Below are 27,322 nucleotides of genomic sequence, written 5' to 3' on the forward strand. Positions count from 1 at the left end.
GGTTTCAAAACGATGCACACCCAGAACCAAGCCTTCTCAGGGGCTGCCGCTTTCCTAGGGAACTCGCTCCCAGCAGAGATCAGAACCCAACAGAGTTTAGTATCGAGGGAGGGCGGGATGAAAGGAGAGACGCAGGCAGGCAGACCTGTTCAATATCTGCTAACAGCAGTAAAGGTCTGTATGCAAACACCGGGAAGGGGGAGGGGGGGGGGGGGGTGATGGCGGCGAGGGGGAAGTGTAGGGGAGCGCAGTAGAGCATAAAGTTGAGTGATAGAAGTAGCTAGATTATGGACTGTTAATACATTGTGATATAGTGTTCTTCAAGGAGGTGCATTTTCAACGGTTTCATAAACTGAAGCTGCTTTGTGGCAGTCCTTATGGATGCTGGGGGTGTTTGAGAACCTAAGAGCAAGGATTGAAAAGTCCTGCTTCCGCGTTTTAAATTATTATTATTTTTTTACACTTCTTAGGCCTGGCTTCACGTGTCCTGAGAACCAACACTGGTGGGGAGCTTGTCTGCAAGATAAGTCGGCATGCTGGTAGTGATGGATTTGTAAATGAAACAGCTCATTTTGAAGATGGTGCGGGCCTGCAAGAGGAGCCAACAGAGTACTATCAAAATGGAGGTAATTATATTTTAGGTCCTGGATAAATGGGGTCGAGAGTGGAGTCTATGAGGCCATCGAGCAGGCAGTTTCCGCCATCTAGATGTTAAAGTATGAGGGCTTGAAGAGCAGTTCTGAAGGCACTTGAGAGCTGAAACCAGGCTTACTGTTTTATAGGCATTGTGTTCCATGAGGATGGTGTCTAGAGTGGATCCAAATGATCTGCCATTCAGTAAAAGTCAGGGTTCGAAGCCATCAATACTCATTACATGGAGCATGGTTTGTACGGTTTGTTTGTTATTCTTGCCAGAGAACAGGAATTCTATTTTGGTTGGGTTGAGCTTCAGGTAGACTCTAGACATACGGGTGTGGATGATGTGCAGGCATTGGAGGTGTTGAATGTCTGAAGCAAAGGAGACTTTCAAGTAGAGTAGTGAATCAGCATACTCGTGAATCTTAATGCTGTTATCAACTCAGACCTCACCTCTTTTAGGAAAAATTAAAAAACTTTCCTGTTTAACAAATAGTTTGTTCCTCCTGCATTCTGCCCTACGGGAAACACTTGTTAGCTTTCAGCGCTGGGACGCCTCCGGGCAGCTATTCTGCGCTTTACAAAACTCATTTTCATTTCATTCATTTTTTATTTCATCTGTGTGTGGAGCATGAAGTGGCTCCATGTGGACGTTAAAGAGGACAGCAGACAGGATGGAACCCTGAGGAACTTGGTAAGTGATGGGGAACTTTTGGGATCTGGAGGTGCCTATGCGAAGAAACTAGTGATAAAAAGAAAGGTAATCGGAGACTCAGGGAAGGACACTGTTGGTGAACCCCATTTGAGACTCAAAGGTGCATATGAGGATGGGATAGTCAACTGTGTTGAAGGCAGCGGAGAGGTCCAGCAACTATCAGGAGACAGAGGTCATCTTCATGTGCAGTCAAGAGGGCATTGCCTACGATGTTTAAGGTTGGCAAAGTAATTACTGTCTAGTGGGAGTTTCTTTAGAATTGGGAGGATCTGTCTTGTCTTCTGAAAAGATGCCTTGGGTGGGGAAACATTGACAATGGTCGAGAGCAAGATATCAACTTCCAAATAGGTCAGCGAAACCGGCATGAGCTAGAGCTTTAAAGCATGACCACTGCGGGATTCTCAGGAAGAGGTTATAGAGAGGCAAATGAGATAAAGCAGGCTTTGTACTGTTGCTGTAATGCTGGATGGCCCCCACACTCTTCAGTTGAATAGGGAATGGAGTCTCCGGCAGTGGGATGATGCAGTGCTTGATTGTTTTTAAATGCATTTTGCTTCCGTTAGTGCTGCCTGTACCGTACTTGGCTTTGGCCGATATTAGGAGCTGCCTGTGTTGCACACCAGTGACATGAGGTCATCAAGAGTTCGGTTCTTAATCATTTTCCATTTTGCTTTTTTATTCGGTTTCTCTCCTTTACAGCGACTATCCTTCAGATAGTGGAAATGCATTGCAACCTGCTGTCTGCACCCATCCTAGTCCCCTGAAGTTGTGTTTAATGGTGCTTCAGCCAAGAGCTGCACTGCAATGCCATCTGGCCTCTCAAATACAAGACCTCTCCAATGTTACAGCTTTTTCTCTCCTTTCACGCTCAATCAACTGCTCTTAACCAAACATACATGTATTGGAATATTGAATTATACCATACCACTGTTTGTTAAACTGCTCACATTTTGACTGGTTCAGTGAATTGTACCTACCAAGCTATGTCAAACCATTGGCATAAGCATATGTTCTTGTGGCTTGTTCAAAGTATACTTACAATTTGTTGTTCAATGTAATGCACTTACATAGTTAACAGTTCATAAGGGCCATTATACACTGTTAAATAAACAACGTGGTGCACTCCCGCTCACCTAAACAGTGAGAGAGAGGAGCTCAACCACAATAGTCATTGGAAAAATGAGCCTGACTTGTTAACCTCATATTGCAACAGTGCCTTACATAGAAAATGCAGGGCTTGACACTGTGGCAAACCCCACCAGAGGCAGTGGAGAGAATTTGGACAGGATGACTGTGTCTCGCACAGAGTGAGGGCTAGGCATTATCATCAGATGGCTGACACCCTGTAAGTACCTCCTGAGTCTTATTACTATACATAAAATGCAGTGTCCACAGATGAATGTGTGCACCTGGACTGCTGCATGCAATGCAGATGGTTCTGCAGTGAACTCGTACTGACAGCAGCAGAATAATCAGCTCTAGATATTCTTGGAATCTGAAGGAAAAGGTGTGTTACTGAAAACAAATGCTTCCCAGTTGAACAGGGTTTTTCAGCAAATAGTCTAATGTGGGGCGTACACATTTTAGGTAGGAATGTTGCTCCTACTGCTATTACCTTTGTAATGTAAATTTTTTATGAGAAAACACATGTGTACATAATAAAAAGAGCACGATTACAGCCCTGGCTGGTATAATATAATGTACTGTTGATTTTTGGGAAAACCTTTTACCCGGTATTGGCATCAAATGAAGCTTGGAGAAGGAAGCAGAGAAGACAGCTTATATTTTGGAGCTCATCAACCTTAGGAGGGATGGCCTCCAAGCCTTTCAAGAAGTTGCTATGTCAGAGGATATTGTACAATGGGTATCTTAGACTACATTGTTAAAACGATTCACATGAAGCACATAATTTAGCAATAAGACAATAGTACATACAATCAGGCTAGTTTTGAATGAAGGAAAAAAATTCAGCAAACTCCAGAGTAAAAAAATGATTTAATAAAAAGCCTTTCAAAAAATATGGAATGGAGCCAACTGAGCTGCAGTGCTCCCAGCATCAGCTCTTATGGTGCATTGCAGTGACAAGACGTACTTCGAAGTCTAACACCAGAAAGCTTATTCCGGTGTGATCCTGCCTGTGTTTCAGTAAGTGTTCAAACTGGTGAACACTTATCCAGAAGGCTCCGAGCCGCTCTGCATACTCGCTATTGGAGGCTGTTAGTCGGTGGCATCCATAGAGCAACGCAGTGTTCAGAACTACTGCCAAGGAGTAAGTCTGCAACAGGCAGGAACAACAGTAGGTTCACAGAGCAGAGCACAGCAGAGAGAGAGCGGAGGAATGTGGTTTGACTGGAGTAACCGGTTATGTGGAGTTCCAGGGACTGCTAGTATAAACAGAGCATTTCACTGACACCAGGGGCTCCTCTCAGAAACTGGACGAGTCTGACCATCAGAGTGTATATCTGTGAAGCACGTGACAGAGGACTACATAGCATCCCGGATATCTCCCCAAAAGCCAATTACTGGGAAGAGGAAACACTTTGCTAACTTCCACAAAGCCTCCAGTGGGACATGTTGCAGAGACTGTTGAACCAACAAGTATTTCAAAATGTTGCAGAAGAAGAGAAATAGAAGGGTTTAATGGAGAGATTTTCCAAGCCCAGAGTGTTTACTACGCTCAAGTCCATAAGAGATTAGGAGGTTGTTGCCTCAAATCATACATGCAAATTCACAAGCGGGGAAACAGCCTGGTTAAAGTCACTTAATATCCATGCATCAGAATACGAACTAAGATACAGAAAAAAATTGAAATGACAACTAAGGCAATAGAAATGAAGCTTCCACAGCTGAGTGAGCAGATGAGACCGGTTATGGTTGGACTGACATACTGAACCTTTCATTTGATGCTGTGAAGGTACAGCAGTGGCACGGTTTTAAATGTTTCACTTCTAGCAATTGGGCGTGCAGTACTGTTTGGACTAAGCCTACCTAAACCTAAAAAATAAGACACATGTTGTAAATTGTTGCGAGATCATGCTCAAAGCAGACCGTCCAAATGCTCCTGTTAATCAATGAAGAGCAGACAGACAGAAGTAGTTCGTTTTTATCTTTATTCATGTGAAGCACACCTACACGTCACATTAGCCATGAAAGCCATTTCTCTTGAACCTGCGTCAGCAAGGCAAAAAGGCTACTCCTTGTACTCCAGTGAAAGAGGTTCTGCAAACACAATCTGAACACTCAAAAGGAACATGATGGGCCAGGAAAGAACAGCTAAGCTTTAGCTTGTACCCGCTAAGAGCTCTAACAGAAAAATTCACCAACGTTTTTTTATTTTATTTTTAGACACTTGGCCTCTCTGGCCTGGTTGAGATGGTCAGAAGATTTAATATTCTCCATTGCCAAGCACGAATACTGACTGGGTTGTAGAATAAGCTGAGAGAAAGCCAGACTCTTCTCTAGCAGGTTCTCAATATGAAATTCAATTATTTGGCTCAATATGGGCAAGTCTCTGTTTTTGTCAAACCTCTGGAGTCAACAACAGAATAGCATTCACCAAGAACCAGGACAAGTAAGTGAGACATTTAAGACTGCAAGGCGTAAAGAAGGATGGAGCACTTTGAGGTAAAGCTCTTGATCCACGTTCGCTCTGAAGAAACAGTATGTGTCAACAAGCATTTGCAATGCAATAGGTCTCGCATTTGCGAGAGTTTGAGCTATTGGCATTGTAAATGACAATGCCTTTTATTTATGCGTTTAAAAACTTGCAAGCTGTGCCTAAACAAGCATGTTGTACTTATAGTCCTTGCTTATGAGAAGCAAGGCTGCCAGTCTCCTTAAATGCAAGCCTTGCTTCTCGTAAGCAAGGACTATACATACAAAGTGCGTGTTTATGCGCGCTTGCAGGTTTTCTAAACAAATGAATAAAAGGCAGTGTCATTTACAATGCCAATAGCTCCAACTCTCGCAAATGCGAGACCGTTGCATTGCAAATGCTTGTTCTCTTAGTTGAGCAAGAAACAATGGACCCTAGTTAGGAAATACAACATTTTCAACTTCTACATAAATTCTCTCTTGGGCTCAAATGAATAGCTGGAGTCCTGATAACGACCCCATAAATTGAAGGGAATCGAAACGCCAACCCCTTGTAAACTGGTGATTTGAACTCACGGGCTGTGTTGTTCTGGACTACACACATGTGTATCAAATATCAGAGAGCACAGAACGCAGTGTTTTTGCACGGGCCCTCAATATGATGTATGGGTTTTATCTTGTTTGATTAAAAATCATTTGACTTTATGAAAATATTATATTTCCTAACCATGGACCATTGTTCCATGCTCAACTGTTTATCTCAGATTCCTAATGACTCCTGGATTCCCCTGGTGCTGAAAAAAAGTATTTTTTTCAGTTGCAAAGGCTTCTTCGATACCACTCATTTCAAGTCATATTCACATATGGAGGTAAGTTGCTCTTCCGTGTGTCGTAGGCAACAAGCACACATTTGAGAGCTTGGCTGTGTGCCGTGTGTATGCGCTGATAGTTGAACCGCGTGATCCTAACTACAAAGCAACGGAGCGCTGTACTTCACATGAGATGGGGCTGTGCCATCTTCAACATCATGGACATCAAGTGGGCGTTATCTTCTGGGATATGAAAAGCTAGCCTCCATGGACCCTCTGGGTACGCCTCTGTTTACCAACTAACTCCAGCTGAAAGCAGGCACGCGATCCTGCCCCTACCGCTGCACACTTCTGGCCCCCTGCGAGCACTGGCTGAGGCGCTGCTCTCACGCCGGCTCCTGCAGGAGGAAAACAAACTAGTCTTCCTCCTCCCAGGCAGCTAATGCGAGCTGCGCCACATGGGGCTGGCCCAGGGCCGGAAACCCACCGCCCGCGTGGGTCCAGGAAGGTGCACTGCTTCCCTGCTCCGTGGGTCCCGGCCGGCGGCATGGTGCAGGCACTCTGTGCCCCCAGTGCCAGGGAGAGACAGGATGAGCGGGCACTCGGTGCCTCAGGCCCCTCGGCTCCAGGGTGAGACTGTTGTGCGCAGCAAGTGCAGAGCCCGTAAGAGCAAGGCTGAGCTGAGGGTGCCCCGAGCTGCCTGTGGCATCGAATGCATCGAGCAGGGAGCACACCCGACAGAGCTCATCTGGAGACGTATCACCCGGCTGTACATAAAGTTCCACGGTGTGGATTCCTTTGCTAAAATGCCCACAACCGCCCGTTCGAATACACCCCATTAGAATCCAAGTTACAGTTTACTGCCACCTTTGCGGGCACTGGTGCTTGAGTTTCACACACTGCAGCGTGCTCCGAAGGGTCGCGGATATCATCCCTGGAGGTTAAGGTAACACCTGATGTAAACAAACACCATCCACTCTGCATATTCACCAGTCTAATTCGAGCAGCGTGAGTTAGGGCAGTATAGGCACCGTTTGGGGGGCCGGAAAGGCGGAAACAGTAGGGTCTTTGGGGCGCAAGTGCGCCTGTGAATATGGTACGCAGCCACACAACAGTCTGTACACACAGTGTTCCCTGGTTCTTCGCCTCGATATGTCACGTTCCTATTATTATCACGCTGCCCTGGCATTGGCCAGGAAACACATTCTGTGCTGAGAGTGAAAGCGCTGTGATTGCGTCTATTCCAACGCTTGAGTAGCATCTAAAGGCCAAGTGAACCCGGGCTCGAGATACTCGCCCTCAGTCCGTGACAGGAGGATGGGTTTCTTCTAACTACACCCCCATCCCCCACAGGCGACAGAATAGGTAGGTAGATCAATGAAACTGGTCCAACTGTAAAGTATTAACGTCTGGGCGTACGCATCGGCATATACATATAAATCCACAACAGATCCAACAAGGTAACGCTAGTGCTTTGCATTAGTAGGCACAAAGGAATACTATCTAGAGGCTGGCAGCTGTGGGCACAAGGGAACACAATCCAGAGACAGTGCATCGGTGGGCATACGGGAACTCTATCTAGAGACAGCACTTGGCATCGGTAGGCACATGAGGACATTATCTAGTGCTTGGCATCGGTAGGCACTTACCCTGTGTGACCTACTGGTTCCGGTGGACGCCCGCCCCCTGCTGCTGCTGCTTCTCTCGGGCTAGGAAAGCAACAGTGTGAGTCACGTCCTGAGTCATGCTGCGAGCTACGCACAGGCACTAGTAAACAGTTTCCGCTTCCTTTGTTCTGTGTAGTATCCGCTCCCATTCTGCTCAGAAAAGTGCATGCAGCGTACTGGTGATGTCGGGATGTGCAGCCGGAAGTTAGGGTGCGTTACGACTCTCGTGGGGCGGGACTTCCGTTTTCCATGGGAAGCCCACGCCCATGGAGTGATTGGCAGAGATGCAGTACTGACGCTGGGCTCCCATGCCCAAGGGAGAGCCCTGCGATGGCTGCAGAAGTGGTGGCGCCGATGCGGTGAGTGGGGAGTGGGGCGGGGGGGCAATGTACGTGTGTGTGTGTGTGTGTATGTGTGGTGTGTGTGCGCGTGAGCCGTGAGTGGTGGGGGAGAGGGGTGCGTGCGTGTGTGTGTGTGTGCGTGCATGCCTGCCTGTGTGTGTGTATGCCTGGGGGGGAAGGGGGATGAGTGTGTGCCCTGTGGGAATGTGTGTGCGCATGCGTGACTTTGCCTGTGTGTGATTGAGAGAGCATGTGAATGGCAGGCAGGGGATGTGCACGGCGCCGTGCGCGCCCTCGAGGAGGAATCTGAGACAGCAGAGGCGCGTGCCCGAACGCTGTCTCAGATTCCTCAGAACACGCCGACAATAGGTCCTTCGCTACGCTTCGCTCTACCTAAAAACAGGCAGGTCCATCTTCTCATATCCTTGACCTAATTCCTGGTCCGGTTCAGCCTGGAGGAGAGGATGGACATACAGCCAATGGTAGGCTTGTGGCTCAACCTGACAAGACTGATGGACAATGGAGGAGAGAAGGTGTGTCCGAAAGGGCTAAGGCTGTCTATCTCAAATCTGAGGAACAGAGTTCAAGAATGACACTCAAAATCTTGTGATTCTGGGCAAATCACATAATCTCCCCGTGCCTACCATAAATAAATGTGTCCTTGTATAATGTAACTGGTGCTCATGTAAAGAACTAATACCTTCGGGTCAAGTTTGCGCTATATAAAAAAAACAAAAAACTCAGGAGTGTTGTGGGCTTTCCAGAGAGCCGACAGATTATGAAGTGGCATCCTGTGACTTCAGTCATTATCTTCTGAAAGATCACATAGGTATAACAGAAAGTTTCCCATTAAGTTGGTCACATCTTGTGGTGGCTTTTCCCTTTCATCCTCTGGGTAGTCAAATAGTTAACAGAGGACGCAGTCTGTAAGCGAGAAAGAATTAGCAGTGCATAGAGCAAAATGTTTTAAAAATATTAACCTACTGGCTCGAAGGCCAGGAACTGGTTTCAGACTCCGCAACAAAATGCTGATTAAGAGGTTCAAGTGAGGACTCACATTATCCCCTCCCCTAATGTATTCCGGACAGACCCAAATGGATATTAGGGGATTTTCTGTTGACTGCATGCATGATTTTCTTTTACTAATTGAAGGGTGTACAACTCAAGACTGCGAAGTGCTGATCATGTGACTAAACAGGGGCGAGATCACATAAAGGGCTTGGATGTCTACGATGCCGTAGGGCACCATATTACATGCTATAAAAGGCTATTTTAGTCTATGGTTCTAGGAAGACAAAACACAATGACTTTTGATGCCTCAAAGCAGCACTGACCACTGCCACTAGCAGTATGATGGTAGGGCATGTAAGGAGTCATTTCATAGTGTCATTCTCACTAGTCCAAGCATTACCATTTCCAAGTGCAGATCAAACATTGGGACTGTTAGAGCAAATGCATTTCAATGCTTCATTTGTCTGCATCGCTTTGCATCAAGCTCTTCTTTACATACAGGTAGATACTAGTACTGTAGTGGACCTATAACTGGTCCAAGATGACTGATGGGACAAAATGACTGAAAAATCAAAGCAGTAAGGAATTGCTATGTCAGAATGCCTCGTCAAATTATGCTTTTGTCGTCACTGAGGCGAACGTCTGTCTTTTCAGTTCAGTACATTTGTAGCAGTATCTTCAGTCTAAGGGGAATGCCTCCCAGCAAAGAAAAATGGCAAAAACCTTAAAATGTACAATAATTTCAAAATGTTTAGCTCCTAATTTCTGTTCACAAGAGTCAAAGTGCTGGGAGATGAAGTAGGTTTTCCCAAAGCCTAAGTTAGAAGACAGGTCTACCGGTTACACAATCAATAACTTGACAGTTAGACCACATCTCCCTAGGGACAAGCAGGAGGCTGGATAAGAGGCAAGATAAAAGGCAAGAAAATGGAGAGCTCCTACTTCAACACCGCATGGAGCAGTTAAAAGCTATTTAATAACTACTTCACCCAAACTCGCATGCTTGCTGTGGGCATTTTTTCTTTAATGATGCGTATAACAGAGACCATAAGAAAAAACTATTGGGGAAAAAGTATGACTTTTTCACAGAGAAGAACCTGTGTGAAATAGGTATTCACACTGCGGGACTAGTGAAATGTAAATTCCTCTGAGTGAATAGCTTTATGTCAGGAATCCTGGAGTTTGTGCTCTCCGGGGATCGTGTACAGTGTCACAGTCACATATCTAAGACTCCATGAAACAAGCTTACTGTGGCAGGCCTTGGAGGCTGTGACAGACAGCTTAGTAATGGTTGGGGTGGCAGAGCAGGATGGTACCAAAGGAAAACCGGATTAGCACTTAATGGGCACCGTGGAAAAAGCCAAAATATTCTGGAAGGCTACAGAAGGTTCCCAACACTTTCAAGTCAGTAAGAGCTGGACAATGTAAGCACCAGCCACAGCAGTACACTATGCCTAGTAACCGCAGTTGATGGATTCATATCTGGCAGCATGCTTCGCTCCGCTTGCATTCCCTGTACCTATTTTTTTGTTCATTCCTCTTGGGTTCCCATGGGTGGTTTATGACTGCTTAGATTAACCCTTCCTATCACAGATACTGAGCTTAGCATGCGGTCATTCACGAACTCCTGCTCGACATCGAGTACTCCAAGTCCTCCTGGCTCTCTGTGTCCCTACCACTAGAGGTCGACACTCGCTTTCAGGTCCCAGACTCTATATCCTGGCTGTCTGGAGGCTATTCATGGCCTCTCCGCTTCCATTCCCCGGTAAGTCAGACTATCGATAGTCACAAGACATTGTATCCTGTTGTACACAATTATACTTAGATTAATGGTACGACTTCAAATTGGATTACGGGGTCACTAGTCAGTCTACTGCATACTGAAGATCCATGCTGCACACCTTCCACCAGCCTGTGCTCCTGAAGTCAGCGGGCCGAGTGTTTGTCTCGATCTCCTGTACCCTTTTTTCCCCCCTGTGGAGCCACTTCAGAGTCTGGTGTTTGCTACAGATGTTATTTGACTAAAAGAGGAAGGAGTGGGATTAGCATTGGAGTTCTGGCCTGAATTACAGTGAAATTCTGCCGCCTTACTTCCTTTTCAGGTCTTGCCTGAGCCAATGCGCTTGCGCATTGCTCCGGCGAGATTATAGTAAGCAGAAAAGAACAGTCTACCAAAACGGCTGCGGATAGCATACAGTTCATGTGATATATGCGCGTGCACACACCCAGCCATATCACACACCACCACATCACTCGGGGGCACCACCACAACACTCGGGGGCACCACCACATCACTCGGGGGGCACCACCACATCACTCGGGGGCACCACCACATCACTCGGGGGGCACCACCACATCACTCGGGGGGCACCACCACATCACTCGGGGGGCACCACCACATCCCTCGGGGACACCACCACATCCCTCGGGGACACCACCACATCACTCGGGGACACCACTACATCACTCTAATATACCACCACATCACTCAGCCCAACCACCCACCACATCACTCAGCCCAACCACATCATCACTCAGCACCACAACAGCACTGTCCTTGCTTGCTACCAACAAGCATTGCCACAGCCAATAGGACTCGCATTAGGAAAGTGTAAGCTATTGGCTTTGTGAATAACAATGCTATTAATTTATATATTTTCAAAGCCAACACATATTAAAAAAATGTGTCATTTACAATACCAAAAGCTCACACTTTCCTAATGCGAGACCTATTGCATTGCAAATGCTTGTTAGGTTGAGCATGGGAAGCGCATGCACTGCTCTGCGAGGCATGCTGTATTGGAGTATGCACTTGAAGTCAAGCCCACTCTCCTCCCTTATTTTTCATTGGCTTGTGTCAGTCCTTCGTAAAGGCTGGCTTCTGATTAGTTAATAGGCTTTTTAATCCCTCCTTAGTACCGCCTTATCTTCATTTGTAACCTCCCATGGCGACTGGCCCTTTTACTTCTGTTGTGACACAGTAGGTCTTATTTAGCACTATTTTCTTTAATGAGCTTCTCCTACTGCAGGCACGAAGTGCAGAGCGGCATGCGCGCTTTCACTATCAAGCAGCCCAGGATCATGGCGGACACTTCTTTGAAGTGAAATAGGTCTTGTGTTTACCCTTAGTTTGAGCTATTGCCATTGTAAATGACAATAGCTTAAACTCTCACAAATGCAAGACTTATTGCATTGAAAATGCAGGTTCAAATACCTGTTTGTGCATATCAGTTTTAACTTTGAATCTTTGCTTTCCAAATCTGATGACGAGTGCCAGACTTCATGTCCTACACCTGCCTCTTCCCCAGCTCACACCTCATACCCCATCCTTACCTTGCTTAGGCCAAGGTATGTTAACATCGACAGAGCTGGTGCAGCCAAAGCGAACACCAGCAGGTGCTTCCTGATGCGATTCCGCTCTAGCCCGGCGTGCATGAGAAAGGAGACCAGACCAAAAGCAGCTGGAGCCTGAAAACAGAAACAATATATTAATTCTCTGATACTAAGAACATATTTACAATTTATTGGTTTTCATGCAAGGTGCTAAAGAAAATATATACATCAAAGTAGACCATAAAACCCAGAGGCTAGACACATTCAACCTCCCAAAACTCGCATGAAGCCCAGGTGCCCTAACCATCCCAGATGAAGATGACCATCCAAAACCTGCCAGGATATGACAAATACAGTCTGTCCTCAAAGCAATCACTTGAAATGTGCCTGACACTGCAAATTATACTTAGCTGCCACTAGAAGCGTCACAATTCCTACTTACTTTCAGGTTTAGGATAATGGGCTGGTTTTCATGTATATGCCTAGTGTGCCTGCATGGGAATGTCAATACTGCAAACATGTCAACCACATATGAACTAGAGCGGAGATGCATCCGAGCAGAATAAATTCTGCAAATCAAACGCAGCATCTCTCAACTGGTTGCAACACAAGCTTGAGCCAGCTTAGCAAAGCTGAAGCTCAGTGGATCTGGTTGTGGTGAAGAAGCGTCAGCTTTTCATCATCTGAACTGGATAAAATAAATACCTGCGGCGTCCCCCAAATTTGTATTACTGAAAGAAATCATGAGATGGGTCTTGAAAAGCCTTGAATCAAAGCACTATAAAAAAGTGTCCAATAATTACCATGAACATAAGGACTAAATTCAAACACAATTTCAAAAGGGGCAGGGAGGGAATATGATAAAACACACACAAAAATGTTTTTTTAAAGTAAGTTTGCCAAACAGCATCTTGTTTCCCTAGCAAGTGACTAATAATTAATACATTATGGCTGGTGCCTGAATTTTACTTTTCCAACGTTAGACCGTCTCATAGCTTGTAACCTTCTGCATTACAAAAGTCAGTTACTGCCAACAGTGCAATGTCCACTAGTGCCCTTTGCAGCATCAAGGAAGAGGAAGCATGGGCCGTGCTTACAAGGGGTGGCCCCAACACTGGGCGTGACCGCATTAAAGGCCGATACAGAGCAAGTCCTTTGGAGAGGTGAAAGAAATATACACAGAGGTGAGATAACAGACTGGTGAGCTCAAAAGATCAAATAGACCACAAACGGCAGGCTTATGGAGGCATGACATTAATATAAGTTTATGAAGGTAAAGCAAATATTTATGGCAAAAGCAACTCAAACATGTATGGGGAAAACAATGAGAGAAATGACAAAAGATAAATGAAACATGCTGAACTTGATGTGAAGCTAAAAATACACTCGGATTAAATCTTTTAATAGTTTGGTAGAATGCCTTCAACCTTTTTTTAAAAATAATTTTGCTATAAAAATTTGTTGGTGGGTGTCACAGACTAATCTTTTGTAAACTAGGGCCATTCAGGTAGGCTCAGGTAAAATTTCCGTTGCACTGGCGTAATCTCCTGTTTTTTGCGAATTTTGTGTGATTTATTAGTTTAACACCAAATCCCCATAATTATGTCATTATGCATCAATTTTCTTTTTCACGGGTAACAATGCGAATAAACAGAAAGCAAATAGTTGTTATTGTAGGCACTGGTGTTTTTGAGCTATTTCTTTTACCATGAAATGCAGCCCCAAGATGCTCCTCTGCTCCTCCGACCATCCCCTACATTCGCCATGCTCTCGGGAATTTTCTTTTTCGCAACGGTGCAACTCTTTGCGATGGTCGCCTGCTCAACCTTGGCTCCATTTCTGATCACTCTCGTTCACAGCTGAAAACCCACCTCCTTCTGACGTAAATGGGCTCTATGACACTTATTAACCAAGCAAATGGACACCTTGGAGTAGCAGAGCGCTTTATGAGTTTATAAATACATCAATCACTGAATCCGCAATTGATTGCTATTTTACACATCTGTTGACTGAGTAAAGACTGGCTGGTTTCTATATGTGTCCGTAACACGGATATATAGATGCTGGAGGCCTGACCCAAAGGTTGTCAGCAGGTCTTTAGAAAAAAGACAACGGTGGAGGATTCCCAACCGAACAGCACCTGGTCAAATATTCTCACAATATTAGCTTAAACCCACACTATCATATATGGGAAAATCTGTGTGCACACTTCTAAAACACCCACCGTTACAATGTTGGTTCAAGACATGAACTATTGTATACTTTAAACAAGGTCAAGGTGCACCACTTTAGGATTTGTAGACACTGATAACTTTTGATGAGATTAACAGCAATAATCACATTAGTTTGTTACTTGTGTTCTTTTAGAGTTCTTTATTGAGTTCAGTTGAGAGTAAAAAAACACACAGGAGCTACAGCCGACGCGTTTCGTCCTCTTGGGACTTCTTCAGGGCACAATAAAGGATGAGTTAATGTCCTAGTATCCTCTCCCGCAGTTATTTGGATTCGTAGAATTGTCTGTGACGAAAATCTGTGCTCAAACAGGCATCCTGTTCAACAGAATAGTTTTCTGTGGAGGAATCTGATCTGACCACGCTGTTCTGGATCTTAGGAGAGATGTATCTATTTGTAGTCTCGTTCTGCAACAGCTCTTTTATAGCGGGATTTCAAAGTTGTACATATGATTCTCATCAAGAAATGGGTGCACTATAACGTCCTCCTCCGTCAGGTAGCTGCTACCTGACGGAGGAGGACGTTATAGTGCATGCTGCTCTAGGAACCAGGGGATGCTTTGGCTCACTTTATCAAGAGTGTCCAAGCAGGAGGACCAATAACCAATCCCTCTACAACAAGTTAACAATTACAGATAGTCAGACAGAATCTACATTCCATGCTTTTTTACCCTGGTTCCAGCTCTATTCTTGGACCATCACCCATTTCTTGATGAGAATCATATGTACAACTTTGAAATCCCGCTATAAAAGAGCTGTTGCAGAACGAGACTACAAATAGATACATCTCTCCTAAGATCCAGAACAGCGTGGTCAGATCAGATTCCTCCACAGAAAACTATTCTGTTGAACAGGATGCCTGTTTGAGCACAGATTTTCGTCACAGACAATTCTACGAATCCAAATAACTGCGGGAGAGGATACTAGGACATTAACTCATCCTTTATTGTGCCCTGAAGAAGTCCCAAGAGGACGAAACGCGTCGGCTGTAGCTCCTGTGTGTTTTTTTACTCTCAACTGAACTCAATAAAGAACTCTAAAAGAACACAAGTAACAAACTAATGTGATTATTGCTGTTAATCTCATCAAAAGTTATCAGTGTCTACAAATCCTAAAGTGGTGCACCTTGACCTTGTTTAAAGTTGTCAGCAGGTCTATACGGAGCACAGAGGATCGCCACATTTGAGACCTTGTGCTCGTCGTGCACTAGCCGTGGCTGACCGATGCATTCACCAGACTTTGGAGTAAGTAGTCCGGAGTACAGAACAAGGCCAAACGCCAAATTAAACAAGCAGGGTCATAAGTCCTGCCAAGATGGTTCCTAGAGAAGTGGTGCTAAGGTGAAGGTGCTGTTACAGAGATGCACCAAGTCTGCTCGAGGTAACCAAAAATGGTGAGCTCTGGACTTTTGGAGCAGTGGAGACTGCAGGAACTGACTGGTGTGTAGGCCCAGAGTACAGAGACTGCTCGGGACGGGGACAGAGGTTGAACCCAGAGAACTCTAGAGAAAAGGGTGTGGTGACCTCGTCTCAGTGAGAGCATGGATGTTGGTGGTGACGTGATAATTGACGTCACTACAGAGGTCATCTGTGATGTGTGAAGTAACTGGCAAATTTCAGGTTTTTTGTTTTGTATCGTAACAAGTAGGTCTCTTCAGATATGTTATTTTGCAAGGAGTTTCTTTTGCAAAGCTGCAACTCTAACGCCAACTAGTACTGTGAAAATGTCAGCGGTAGGGTTGTCCCTAAGGAGGATCACAGTAGAAGTTTACCTTGAGCAGACTGAGCTCCTGCTTTCTCCGATAGGAGTTGTTTGCCTTTTGATAGCAAAGAATCAGGTAGGGCATCATTCAATGGGCCATGGACTGCATGGATATCGCCAACCCCATTGGGAGTCATCTTCAGAGACAATATAGGTAAATGGAGCAGTTAACAGTAATTTATGTTCTAGCCTCTTCAAATGTTAACATTTCTTTAGTTATCAGAGTTATGTGGGATAGAGTACAGAAATGCCTTCAACAGCTCATCAAAAGGACATTCCCATTGGATCAAGGAATGTGGCATATTAAGTCCCGACACACACAGCTTTTTTTTTTATCTGTGGCAAAGAAAACTAACCATGGTCTGCCTAGGAGCGGAAGACTAGATCTTGTTAAAGAAGCCTGAAATTGATGTGGGCTATCTGTTTCTTTATAAAGGAGACCTTGCCTGGCAGTTTGGTCTGGCCTAGTAAGCGAACACAGACTGAAATGCAGACCCAAGTGATTGCCAGTGGCCGAGAATAATTCAAGCATTCATTCACTCATTTTGCTATTTGCTGCAGAAGATGTCCTTGAGCAATGGGTATGAACAAACGTCAGGCCCATGCTCACTGTGCCACAGGACTCTAACTAAATATACATTGCCGATTAGTCCTATATAAGCAGAAACTGGTCTGGGGTTGCTTGAGTTCCAGTCTGCAAAGGACTCGTCTTTGCAGTTCGGTCTGGACTCTTTCCATCGGAGCAGGACCAAGACCGTTTGGCATATGGCTAGTCTTCGTCTAGGGAGGTATAGTAGGTGAAGAATAATGGACAGGAATGTGGCCCGAGTAATTGTCTGTAGCATAGATTAATTCAAGCATTTATTTCCACTTTGGGTTTCTTGAACTGGTGTTAACCAACAAATCCCACTTTTGCTTCCGGACATACCCTGGCTCAGGGTATTTGGTTGTTCTTGGTGTACTCTGGGTATGTGCACTGTCATGACATGGGTCCAGTTAAAAATCCAATGCTATGTGTCCTCGTTCTTCTGCTAGAGCATGCTCCCTGTTTATTCAGGTGGTAAATCACAGTTGTGATTTCTGCATCAACATTTTGTGAATCTTTAATGGTGGTCCAAATGATTTTCAGAAGAGTATTTGCATACACTTGACCAGACTTCAGTATCCCACTAATTGGCACTCAATCCTTCAAACTATTCCAAACTACAATAATGCTGGTAGAAGATTCATACAAATGTACAAGTACACATTTTGTGGAGACAAGAGGGTAAGGCTGGAAATAACAGTTTGACCAGCCAGCAGTCTTGGAACACTCCTGTGTCTAGGCGCCTTATGCTGAGGGCGCAGAGCAGGTTTTGGTCTGCTGTCACTACACAATGAACAGCCAGACAGAGGAGAGACCAGAATTGGTCACCGGAGGGCATGGAGAAGAATAATCTGAAGGAAAAGGCACAGTTACCTTTCGCTCTATTCTGTCCAGCCTCAGTTTATGCTGTCCACAACCAGCTTCCTTGAATGACTCGCCACAGGCTGATGAATTACTGGCTGCAATAACACCCCCTGTAAAAAATGCCTAGCATGGTCTGTACTATGTGCGCCAGGGAATAGTGCCCTTCCCTCTATAGAAGGATCCAGGACCAGGTCCGTCCACGACATGAAAGCCACTTACATGAAGGTCACCATTGGAGGAACACAAACGACTGCTCGAACACTGCACTTGCAGAATACGCACGGTTAGCGTTTTACCTTGTGCAGCATGATGGCCACGAACACGATGAGCTGCACGCTGGTCTGGGACGTAGAGGCCGCAGCTCCCAGTGCAACACCATCAGCTGAAAACAGAACATAGAGAGTCAGACTGGCTATCCTGTACGCATCTGAAGAACAACAGAATACATGAGCGCGCCCTCTGACTAACTCAGCCTCTACAAATGAAATATTGTTGCAGGTTGATGTTTCCCCAAAAATAGCCATGTGCCGGGGACCTCGTCCCAACACACATGCACTACAGTTTCTATAGAAAACATTTTAGCCAGAGAATATACCTAAAATGAATCACCACTGGAAAGGGAGGATGCTGTAGATAAAGATGCGACTTGCAGAAGCAGAAATGGGGATTTGTTTTTTTTCTATTTTTTATAATTTTGACATAGATAAATCTTGGTGCATTAGCAACACACAAAAACATTTGCAATGGAAAGGGCTAGGTAACAAAAGGCTAATGTGATGGATTACAGTGAGGGTGAGATTAAGAAGTATTAAGGGAAGGGTTTATGGTGACATGCCAATAACATTTTAAATGATTTAGAACAGTAAGAAAATAGTACATTTAGATCGGATTCCCAAAACGAATAACTTGAAATTTAGGAGAAAAAAAAACCCCATAAAAATAGGTTTCCAGATTATTCGAGGGTAGGAGAGCAGGAGGAGTGTGAGGTGGGTGGGCCTTGTGAGTACAAGTAGACGCTAAACCTCAGTCATGAGTTGACAACGAAGTAGGAGGAGTATGGAAAGTCTATGAATAATAAGTGCGGAGTTACACAGACCGGATGAGCTCAGGATCCTTCTTGATGGCGCAAAACCTACCTGCAGCGTGCACCACCAGCCCCAGTGTAGTGGTGATTTTGGAGTTGCCATTTCTTCCTCCTGCCTCCGGGTCTAAAAGGAGAATTGCAAAATCAAATGTTAAAAATTGGCAGGGTACTTTACACAGTTTCTGCTGAGAATGCAGTAAGACATCCGATTAAAGAAAGCACTACTCACCAGTAACAGTTGTCTCAAAGAGTTGAACATCTTGGTTGGTGGCAAGGAGCATGAAACACTTCACAGGCCTTAAACGACTTAGAACACCTCTTAATAGTCTTTTGCACTTTTTAGGGGAAGAAAGAGTTTTCCTGTCATAGAGTTTTCGAATTGCTTAAGCACAAGTGGTGTGGATCTACCATTTTAAGCCTGGTGGACCATGCAGAGTGCTTCAAACGCAGCGTTGTGGAAATCTCAGAGCGCGAATAATGTGGTCTTGTCAAAACCATGTTCTCATAGACTTCAGTCTAAGTGGACTACAGAACCTCATGCTTCGGCAAACCAATGCTTATTCTGCTTGCATAATGCTGCTATGATATACCAGTGAGATCGCTACCTCGAATCTTGAGTAAACTAGAGAGGGAAAGTTACGCTTCAGCAATCTGAGATGAAGAGATGAATTTTATGTCAAACTTTCAGCCAGCTCGTTTCCAAATGACCAACCACAAATCATGAGCATCAAAGACCACCTTCAAAGAATTGGAATCAGTGAAGAACATTTACCATGGCTTCCACTATAGGGCCCTGCCTATATATATATATATATCCTTCGTCACAGATGTCAACAGCACAATTGTGAACAGGGTTTGCACGTCGAAAAAATACAGAAAATCCGACAGTATGCCGGCAACAACAAACGTACTCCATCTCTGAAGCCAACCCATTCCCATAGAATCATGAAACCGGAATCCTTCAAAACTATCTCAGGTGTGGAATTGCAGACATACTGCACACCTTCAAAATCAATTCTCATGAAAATGGAGGTCCTACCCTCGTCAAAGCTCTCTGGGGGACACTCACCTCTCTCATCACTTTCAATGCCTCCGCCTCACTTACTAAGGCATCTTAACTGATGCTTCCAAAAAAACCCGATGATTTCACGCTTAAAGAAACCTGCACTAGACCCAATTAAAGGCCGGTCACAAACCTGCCTTTTATCAGCAAGATCATTGAAAAAAAAAAAAAGTCTATATTCATCTCCAAAAATTACATTAATGCTAACTAACTCCTGCTCAACTGCCATTCTTGTGGGCGCCTCCAGGTTTCCAAATATCCTGATCAACAGAAGAGACCCACTGGGTTCCAAACTTTCAAACTCTATATGGAGCCGCTTGTGCTCTATTCACAAATCACCTGATGAACAAAAGAAAGCCACTACTGTTCACAACTTAGAAACTTCCTTTCAGAGAGTCACCTTGACCTGAACAAACGTGACTATCTATTTCAAACAAGTTTTTTATTTTAAAGATTCATTAATTCATAGTGAAAAACACAACATTTCTTGGTCATTATCACAAGTTCTACAGTACACAAATATATGAAAAACAATCCATCCCCCAACTTTCGAATTAATATTTCTGTACAATCCAAAACCACTCTCACACATTCAAACCACATTCAGCATCCACACCAACATATTACAAAAGACAGTCTATATACATGTTCAGAAACAATTTCTTGCTATGAAAAAAATCATTTAAAACCTATGGTGCATGAAATACAGAATTATTAGAAAACTCAGAAATTTTTAAGTGATTTAAGACCACTCTGTAGGTCACACAAAGCAGGTCGACGCGTTTCGAACACCCCCAAGTAAGGGGTGTTCTCTTCAGGACCAACAAGCTTTCTCACATATTTCTATAGATCTGCCGATCTATTTATCAACTCAGTACATGGCCTTAATTGTTGGCCAGCCGAGGTACTCAGAATGCCGCCATCATTCTTCGACATCAAAGTTTCCTTGTACGTTGCGGGGGATCACCGAATAGTCGGGGCGTGTGGGCCGTCTGCAGTTACCTAGTGCTTAAATCGATGGCGTCTCTGTGAAAGGCGTAATAGCTTCTGTCAAAGACTGCGTGCAACTGATATTCACAAATCACAGCATCAAGATTCATTAGTATGAGAATGATACACTACTCTACCTGAAATTCTTCTCTGCTTAACATCCAACGCATCAAGCACTAACTGCACATGACCCAGAATTGGATGCACACTGCCTACATGACACTAAACCCAGACAAGGCAAATTCGAACTATGTGCCAAGAACAACAAACAGTGCAAACCTGGCTCCGCGATATGAACTTAGACAGTTTCGAAACCTAACTGTCACCAAACACCAAAGGACAGCCTCACCCTCAAGGAATACATTACTAAAAGAACAAAGACAGCCTTGTACCAGCTCTCTTCTTAAGTAAGTAAAACTTGTTCTTACAGAAAATGGCTTTATAACTGCTGTGGAAGCCTTTGTACTCTTGCATTTGGATTCCACTAACACCCTGCTCCTTTGCACCCCACCTCACCCAGACTCCACTCCGTCACCCATTAAGGCTAACCAAACACCACAGCAAGTCTCATCCGAGGCATGAAAAAAATTATCACCCCCCCCCCCCTCCATCTAGATGGAACACGTTGGTTCCCCTTACCACCCGCACCATCTTCAAAACCAGCTGAATCATTTACAAAGCCATCACGAGCAGCATCCCCACTTAGCTTGCAGACAAGCTCACCATCTCCGGTGGATCTCACCACAACCGCAGCCATGTATACCATTCGAGAACGGACTAAAAAGCACAAAAAGAAAAGGAAAGACAGCATTACTTTTGCATCTATGCACCCAGGATCTGAAACATGCTCCTATCAGGACCGCCCAAACACTGCTCTAATTTAGGAAAGAGTTGAAGACAATCCCCTTTAAACACTGTATCACAATGCATTAACAGCCCATAAAAGAGCCACGTCAACCATCACTTGTTGACCTTATGCTTTCTTTCACTTTCTCCAGCTTTACGCTTTCAGCTAGGTTCACACTAGAGAGAGACCACATACGTACACCTGCTGTCATTTCATTTACGTTCTTATTCCAAACATTTGCCCAACTTGTTTAGGCTGCAGCATGTTTATTCTTTTTACTTAACTTGCATATTTTGTTTAATTTATGATTTAAAGGTAGATGTTTTGCTTTGGTTGTGTAAGTGGGTGAAAGCAAGAAAGAGCTAGTGGGTGAATGCATGATTGCTTGGATGAGTGACACAGAGCAAGTATGATGCATTATTAAGTGCCTAAACCCATGAATGAATGGAGGGACGCTTCCATTTAAAAGCTCGACCTGTTGGCACTACCAATGCTTATTGTCTCTTTGGTTAGAACATGATGGTTCATTTATCACGTGCATACAAGGAGGTTGGTAACTGGGTCCGTGCTTATGGTCGGATCCAAGTCACACATGGCTCCCCACCTTAGAGCATGCACTGGTTACCAGTGAGACAAAGGATCTTTTTTAAATCCCTGGTCCTAACTTTTAAGTCCCTAAATAACATTGGAGCCCCGTATAGTAGGAACAAAATTCAGCCCTACAAACCATTCAAAACACTGCGATCATCATCTCAGCAGCTGACAATTGTGCCTACGTTTTGTGCCATTCTTACAAAGGAGGTCACTCCTTTCAAGTAGTAGCAGCAAAATTATAGAATAGTCTCCTTTTTTCCCCTCAGACAAGAAGTGGATCTCCTCCGCTTTAGGCGAAGCTTAAAGACCTGGCTTTTTCAACAGGAGTGCAGCTGTTCTTTCATCTATTCTGTTCTGGGGTCAAGATAGCGCTAGGACACTTCTCGGAGTAGCTGTGCGTTAACAAATATCCCTATAACATAACGTAACGTAACGTGCCCCTCCCTCCTTGAAAAAAAAACGCCTCTCCTCACCGAAAAATATTCCCATCAACTTACAAACACTATGATTAATAGAACTTCACTTTAGGGCGAGACAGGACGGATGGGGTTGTGGGTGGGGAGGTTCGGGCGGCACCCCCCTGTTCCACATCAAACAATGCATTGTAAACAGTGATTAAAAGTCCTGATAAACTGCCTCTTACATGGTGACACTTTTACAAATCAGCAAAGAGGGGAGTTGGGTGGGCACTGCTCACAAAAGGATGTGTAATCAGATGTACTCACCGATCTTAATACATTACTAACCTTTCCCAAAGGGGTTACTTAAGCATGTCACCCATCACCCAATACCTCCAAAAAAGCAAAAAATTACGAAGCAAAGAAAAACGAAGCATCCAAGTTCCCAACACCCTCTCCTACCGGATGATTCTCAGTATCCAGTAATCCAAGAACCTTTAAACAAGAGTCCAGCAGCCTTTCAGCCTCATATGCAAGAACAGGTGTTAAAAAGCAATGTGCGCACTGCACAAGGAGTCGAAGTCGCGAGTCTTGCACGCAAGTCTTTTTTCTGCACACTTACTGAGGATTATAGAAATACAAGTTGGTCTTCTAGTTTGACTGGCACTTCCATTGGGTTACTAACCTTAGCAGCAGAAGAAGAACTGCTCTCTTTTGGTTAACATAAACGTGTGTAAACCTCACACTCCAGGAGTCTAGCTGCCATGCTTCCCAGGAGTTGTTCAAGTCATAGCGGTTGCGCTCAGTCCTTTCATTGGCTAAAAGAAGCTAGGTTTGCTCAGCATCGGTGTGGATTTTGGGTGCTGGCATTGCCTCCTCTCTCTGTTTGGCAATCCTTATCCACCACAGTTCGTTCCGGAGCTTGGCCTCACAAGCGCTCAACCACTTCGGTTTCTTGGTCTTGTTTAAGTGGTCCATTCGCCGACTGTTCTCTCACAGCTCAGACCCCATCACCAACTACGGGTTCCCTGACAGACTGCAAGATCACAGATCCATTCCAAACAGGCAAGAATCTCGAAAGCACTCTACAGCATTGATGCACAGCCCAGAGTCCTGCTGACAGAACAACCCAATTACTCACTTTCGGAGCAGACTTAGTCCCCCACCCTTTCTACACCTTATTTGGAAACACAAAACTAGCAGCGCCAACACCAGTAAGTCTGAGTTGCCTTTTGAGACCAGATTAAAACATTTAAAAACTTGCTACAGTGAAAAAAAAAATGCATTGATAATTTTATGTACACCTTGCATCAGGGTTAAATCTGATGTGTAATGGTTCAATCACTTTTGATATGTAAAATAGTCTCCCTTAAGCGTTACAAGACAAGCACTCCATAGAAGGCTGGGTCATACACCTAACGGCATAAGGCAAGAGAGAACTACTCCTCTGGGTGCAGTCAAAACTGATGCAAGTTCCAGACTAACCACTATCTACCCCGGTTTCCACTCAGCAATCATCGAGGGCCAAAGGTAATGGCAGTGCTGCTTTCAAAACATGACGGATGATGGCGACGGACACGGCCCGGACACAGTGTTCAAGAAGTACTATACAAGCCTACAGTGCAAGTGTGGGACATAGCGGCATAGCATAAGGGGAAGATCGTAAGTACACCCCCAAATAAATGCATCCATTGCTTGGCAGTTGGGTCTGGGGCACCGAGTTGGGTCTGCTATCTTTGTGTCCGTCAGTTTTTCTCATTGTGAGAATAAAAGACAATACACTGCCTTTTGATATTAACGGGAGAGAGAGAGATACATACCCATCTGGAGACTGAATTTCAAAATGTGAAACCAAATAACTTTGAATCAATACCAGCTACCCTAAATTGTGGGATACTAGGCAAATCTTTATCACAGAGCAACGCAATGGACAATGAGTTTATATTAACATACTTCTTTTTACATGTCAAACATAAGAAAAAAGGTATCTTCCCAAAGCTAATGTGGCCACAGTTTTTTGCACTTTCGGCTTATGTTTACTTGTAGTCCTACGTTTACTTCACAAGGGAAGTGGGAGTGTATTCAAATGTAAGCTATGATAACATCACCTACTGTGAGCAAAGCTCGGATGAGCTGAAACGCATTGATTGCTACCTTTGTGGATTAAATCTTCCAAACCAGTACCCATCTCTTCTTTGGAGTGTCGAAGAGAATATATGAATGAATATAGATCTTTATATATCTACCCCATAGGTGCATATATGTGGAGTTAGTATTGATTTTCTATACCTAACTGTCGGTATTTTTTTTTTCATAATCTGTCCTCCATATTGTGGTTTCGATATTCAGTGAGCACACCTAAACATTTCGATACTTGAAAGGCATGGTGTTCCTAAAATACCATCACCAGTTGTTTTGCTAATCGGATGTCCAGTGCGTTGTGGACGACAGATAAACAGGTTGTGTAATGTGCACATCAGTGCATATATCAGCACCTACGTTCAAGACATGAGCAGATCATTGACTCTTCTTGCCCTTTTATAGGTGTACTTGCCCTCAAGAAAACAGTGAGATTTGAGGCCAGCTCAATAGGAATAGGAACAAGTCAGCGATATATTTATTTAATTCTGCCTCAATGCTTCTTTCACAACAACAACATCTTCCCACAGTTCAGGATGACGGTTATTGCGAGGGATGTGGTGGCAGCTGTTGGCTGCTTTCCTGGCAATCTCAATCTGGAAGAAAATGCCTTCCACAGACAAGCTCCACTCTAGGTTGCCATACCTAATTGTCGGTTTGAACTTGTAGAAGTTATTTGCATTGGCCGAAGACCAATAGATGGCTGACCCTTTGGAGACTAGTCAGTTCCCTGTGGCTGGAGGACACGTGGACTGGAAGCTCCCACGTGGCTCAGAATACTTCCTCCACATAGGTCTGAGCGAGGTTCCGCCACAGAGTGGGAGCTGCGAAGGAATAGTCTCCCAGAACACCAACTTCACTCAGAAATATTCTGAAGACCCATATCTTCAAACCCCACCTTAATGATGTACAAGACCGTAGCTGCAAAGTAACTGTTTGGATCTCTCTCTCTCTCTCTCCATTGCGAGGATACTCAATGCCATTTGAGTACATTTGTGAATCACTTCACTGCCCGCATGGCTATGAACATACTGCTGGTAAGTAAATACATCCAGCACTTTGACCTGGTATATAGTAGTTGCAACACAGCTAAACCTTGTAAAATGAACACTGTCCCAGCTGTTGTGTTAGTCCAAAGAAATTCCAGGTCAACCACAAACAAGAGCAATCAGAACAGAGTGCAAAGTCCAGAAGCTGAGAGGCTGGAGGCTGCACACTAGACCGGAATGATAGCAGTTCCTGATGGTCCGCTTAACACTCTGACCCAGGTAACAGGCACTGTTCAGCAATAACCTGCAAAGACATCTCACCTTGAATTTACTAATGGCAGGAGAGACCTGTGGGCCACTCCTGTAGCGTCCATGCCACCAGGAGCCTTCCCCGTCAGGTACTCAGCCCTGAAAGCAGTTCTTCATATGATTGCGGGCTACCTTTACCACTGAGAAGGATTAGAATGGTGACAAGGAGCCCCTAACTCGGTGGACACTCGTCCCCTTCTTCGGTTGTCAAGACCAGGCAATAAGACCTTCAAAGCACCTGCATAACTGCTAAGGAACCAATCATAAAGCAAGAACAAACCACGCTGCAGACTGAAGAATGCTTTTAAGAAATGTAGTAAAAAACCTAAGCTCGGTACTAGGTCTTCGCAAAAACAAATCTGATAAGCATTAAAGCAGAATGTTCAGGTTCAACACGTCTAAATGGAGTGTGGGGGCGAGGGTTTACAAGAAAGTTAAAATAAATATTAGTCATTATTACCTTTCGTTGAACATTTGAAACTTTGCTACATCATACAGTCGAGTCTTCTAAAGGTGCATTTTATTAAGTGCATTGCATAAAGGTCACTGCTTTTCACAGACACAATGTACAGAAACAGCTAGAGTCATCCTGTCCAGAGCCTAGAACTCTCCATGTTGTGCTGCTGCCCAGGAGATCTTTCCCCAGCCTGATGGCCACTACTCTATTGTTACACTATCTCTACCCCTTTTCTTTCTGCATCCTTGCTGGTCCCCTCTCCCGCTCAACCCTTAACCAAGTCTTGCTTCCCTCTATATGTCTTTTTAAGTCCATCTCACATTTGATCTCTAGTTCCACCTGCTGCTTTTCCCCTTTTCCTTCATCTTTCAAGCAGCAGCGGGTCGGTCAGCTACACGTCATCAGCAGAGTAAGAGGTGATTGGACACCACAGGGCACAAGCACAGTCACTGATCCTAGTCCAAGTGGAGCAATGAATAGGAGTGAATAGTGCGCTACTGATCAACCAGTGGTTCAGACCCATGAAGGACCGTCCTTTATGATCCAACTTCACTTAATCAACCCCGGCAAACGATTCATTTTATTCAAGGTTCTACTTGGGCCAAAGTTTAAAAATCAAGGACACTCACAACTTGACGGCTTGCGAGGAAAGGGACCATACATTCCACCAGTGGCTGTGACGTTTGTAGCAGCACTAGAACCACTCCAGTGCGTAAGCCCAAACTATTGGCTTTGTTAAAGCTCACTTTATCAGCTACTGCGGTTGGATCACCAGGGAACCTTCGTCAATGAACCATCATCATCAATGAGCACCATCAATGAATAGTGGCAACGCCGTTCAAAGCCCTACCTTCTCCACTCCCTGACCGAGAACGCCACTGACAGACTGGCATGCCTGGTCAGT

General features: G+C 44.6%; 1 protein-coding gene across 2 annotated transcripts in view; it reads right to left on the reverse strand.

Annotated features, from left to right (window-relative positions):
* The window catches only part of SLC39A9 (solute carrier family 39 member 9), a 155,970-nt gene that overhangs the window by 11,832 nt on the left and 116,816 nt on the right, over positions 1-27,322 (reverse strand). For both annotated transcript variants that reach the window (XM_086937040.1, XM_086937041.1), the window contains exons 4-6: positions 18,685-18,756; positions 17,845-17,930; positions 12,107-12,241 (exon numbers count right to left, since the gene is read on the reverse strand). In XM_086937040.1, the coding sequence (XP_086793166.1) occupies positions 12,107-12,241; positions 17,845-17,930; positions 18,685-18,756 (293 nt within the window). The remainder of the gene's footprint in view (positions 1-12,106; positions 12,242-17,844; positions 17,931-18,684; positions 18,757-27,322) is intronic.

The sequence above is a fragment of the Lissotriton vulgaris genome, chromosome 9, assembly GCF_964263255.1.
Source record: "Lissotriton vulgaris chromosome 9, aLisVul1.2, whole genome shotgun sequence".
Classification (NCBI taxonomy): Eukaryota; Metazoa; Chordata; class Amphibia; order Caudata; family Salamandridae; genus Lissotriton; species Lissotriton vulgaris.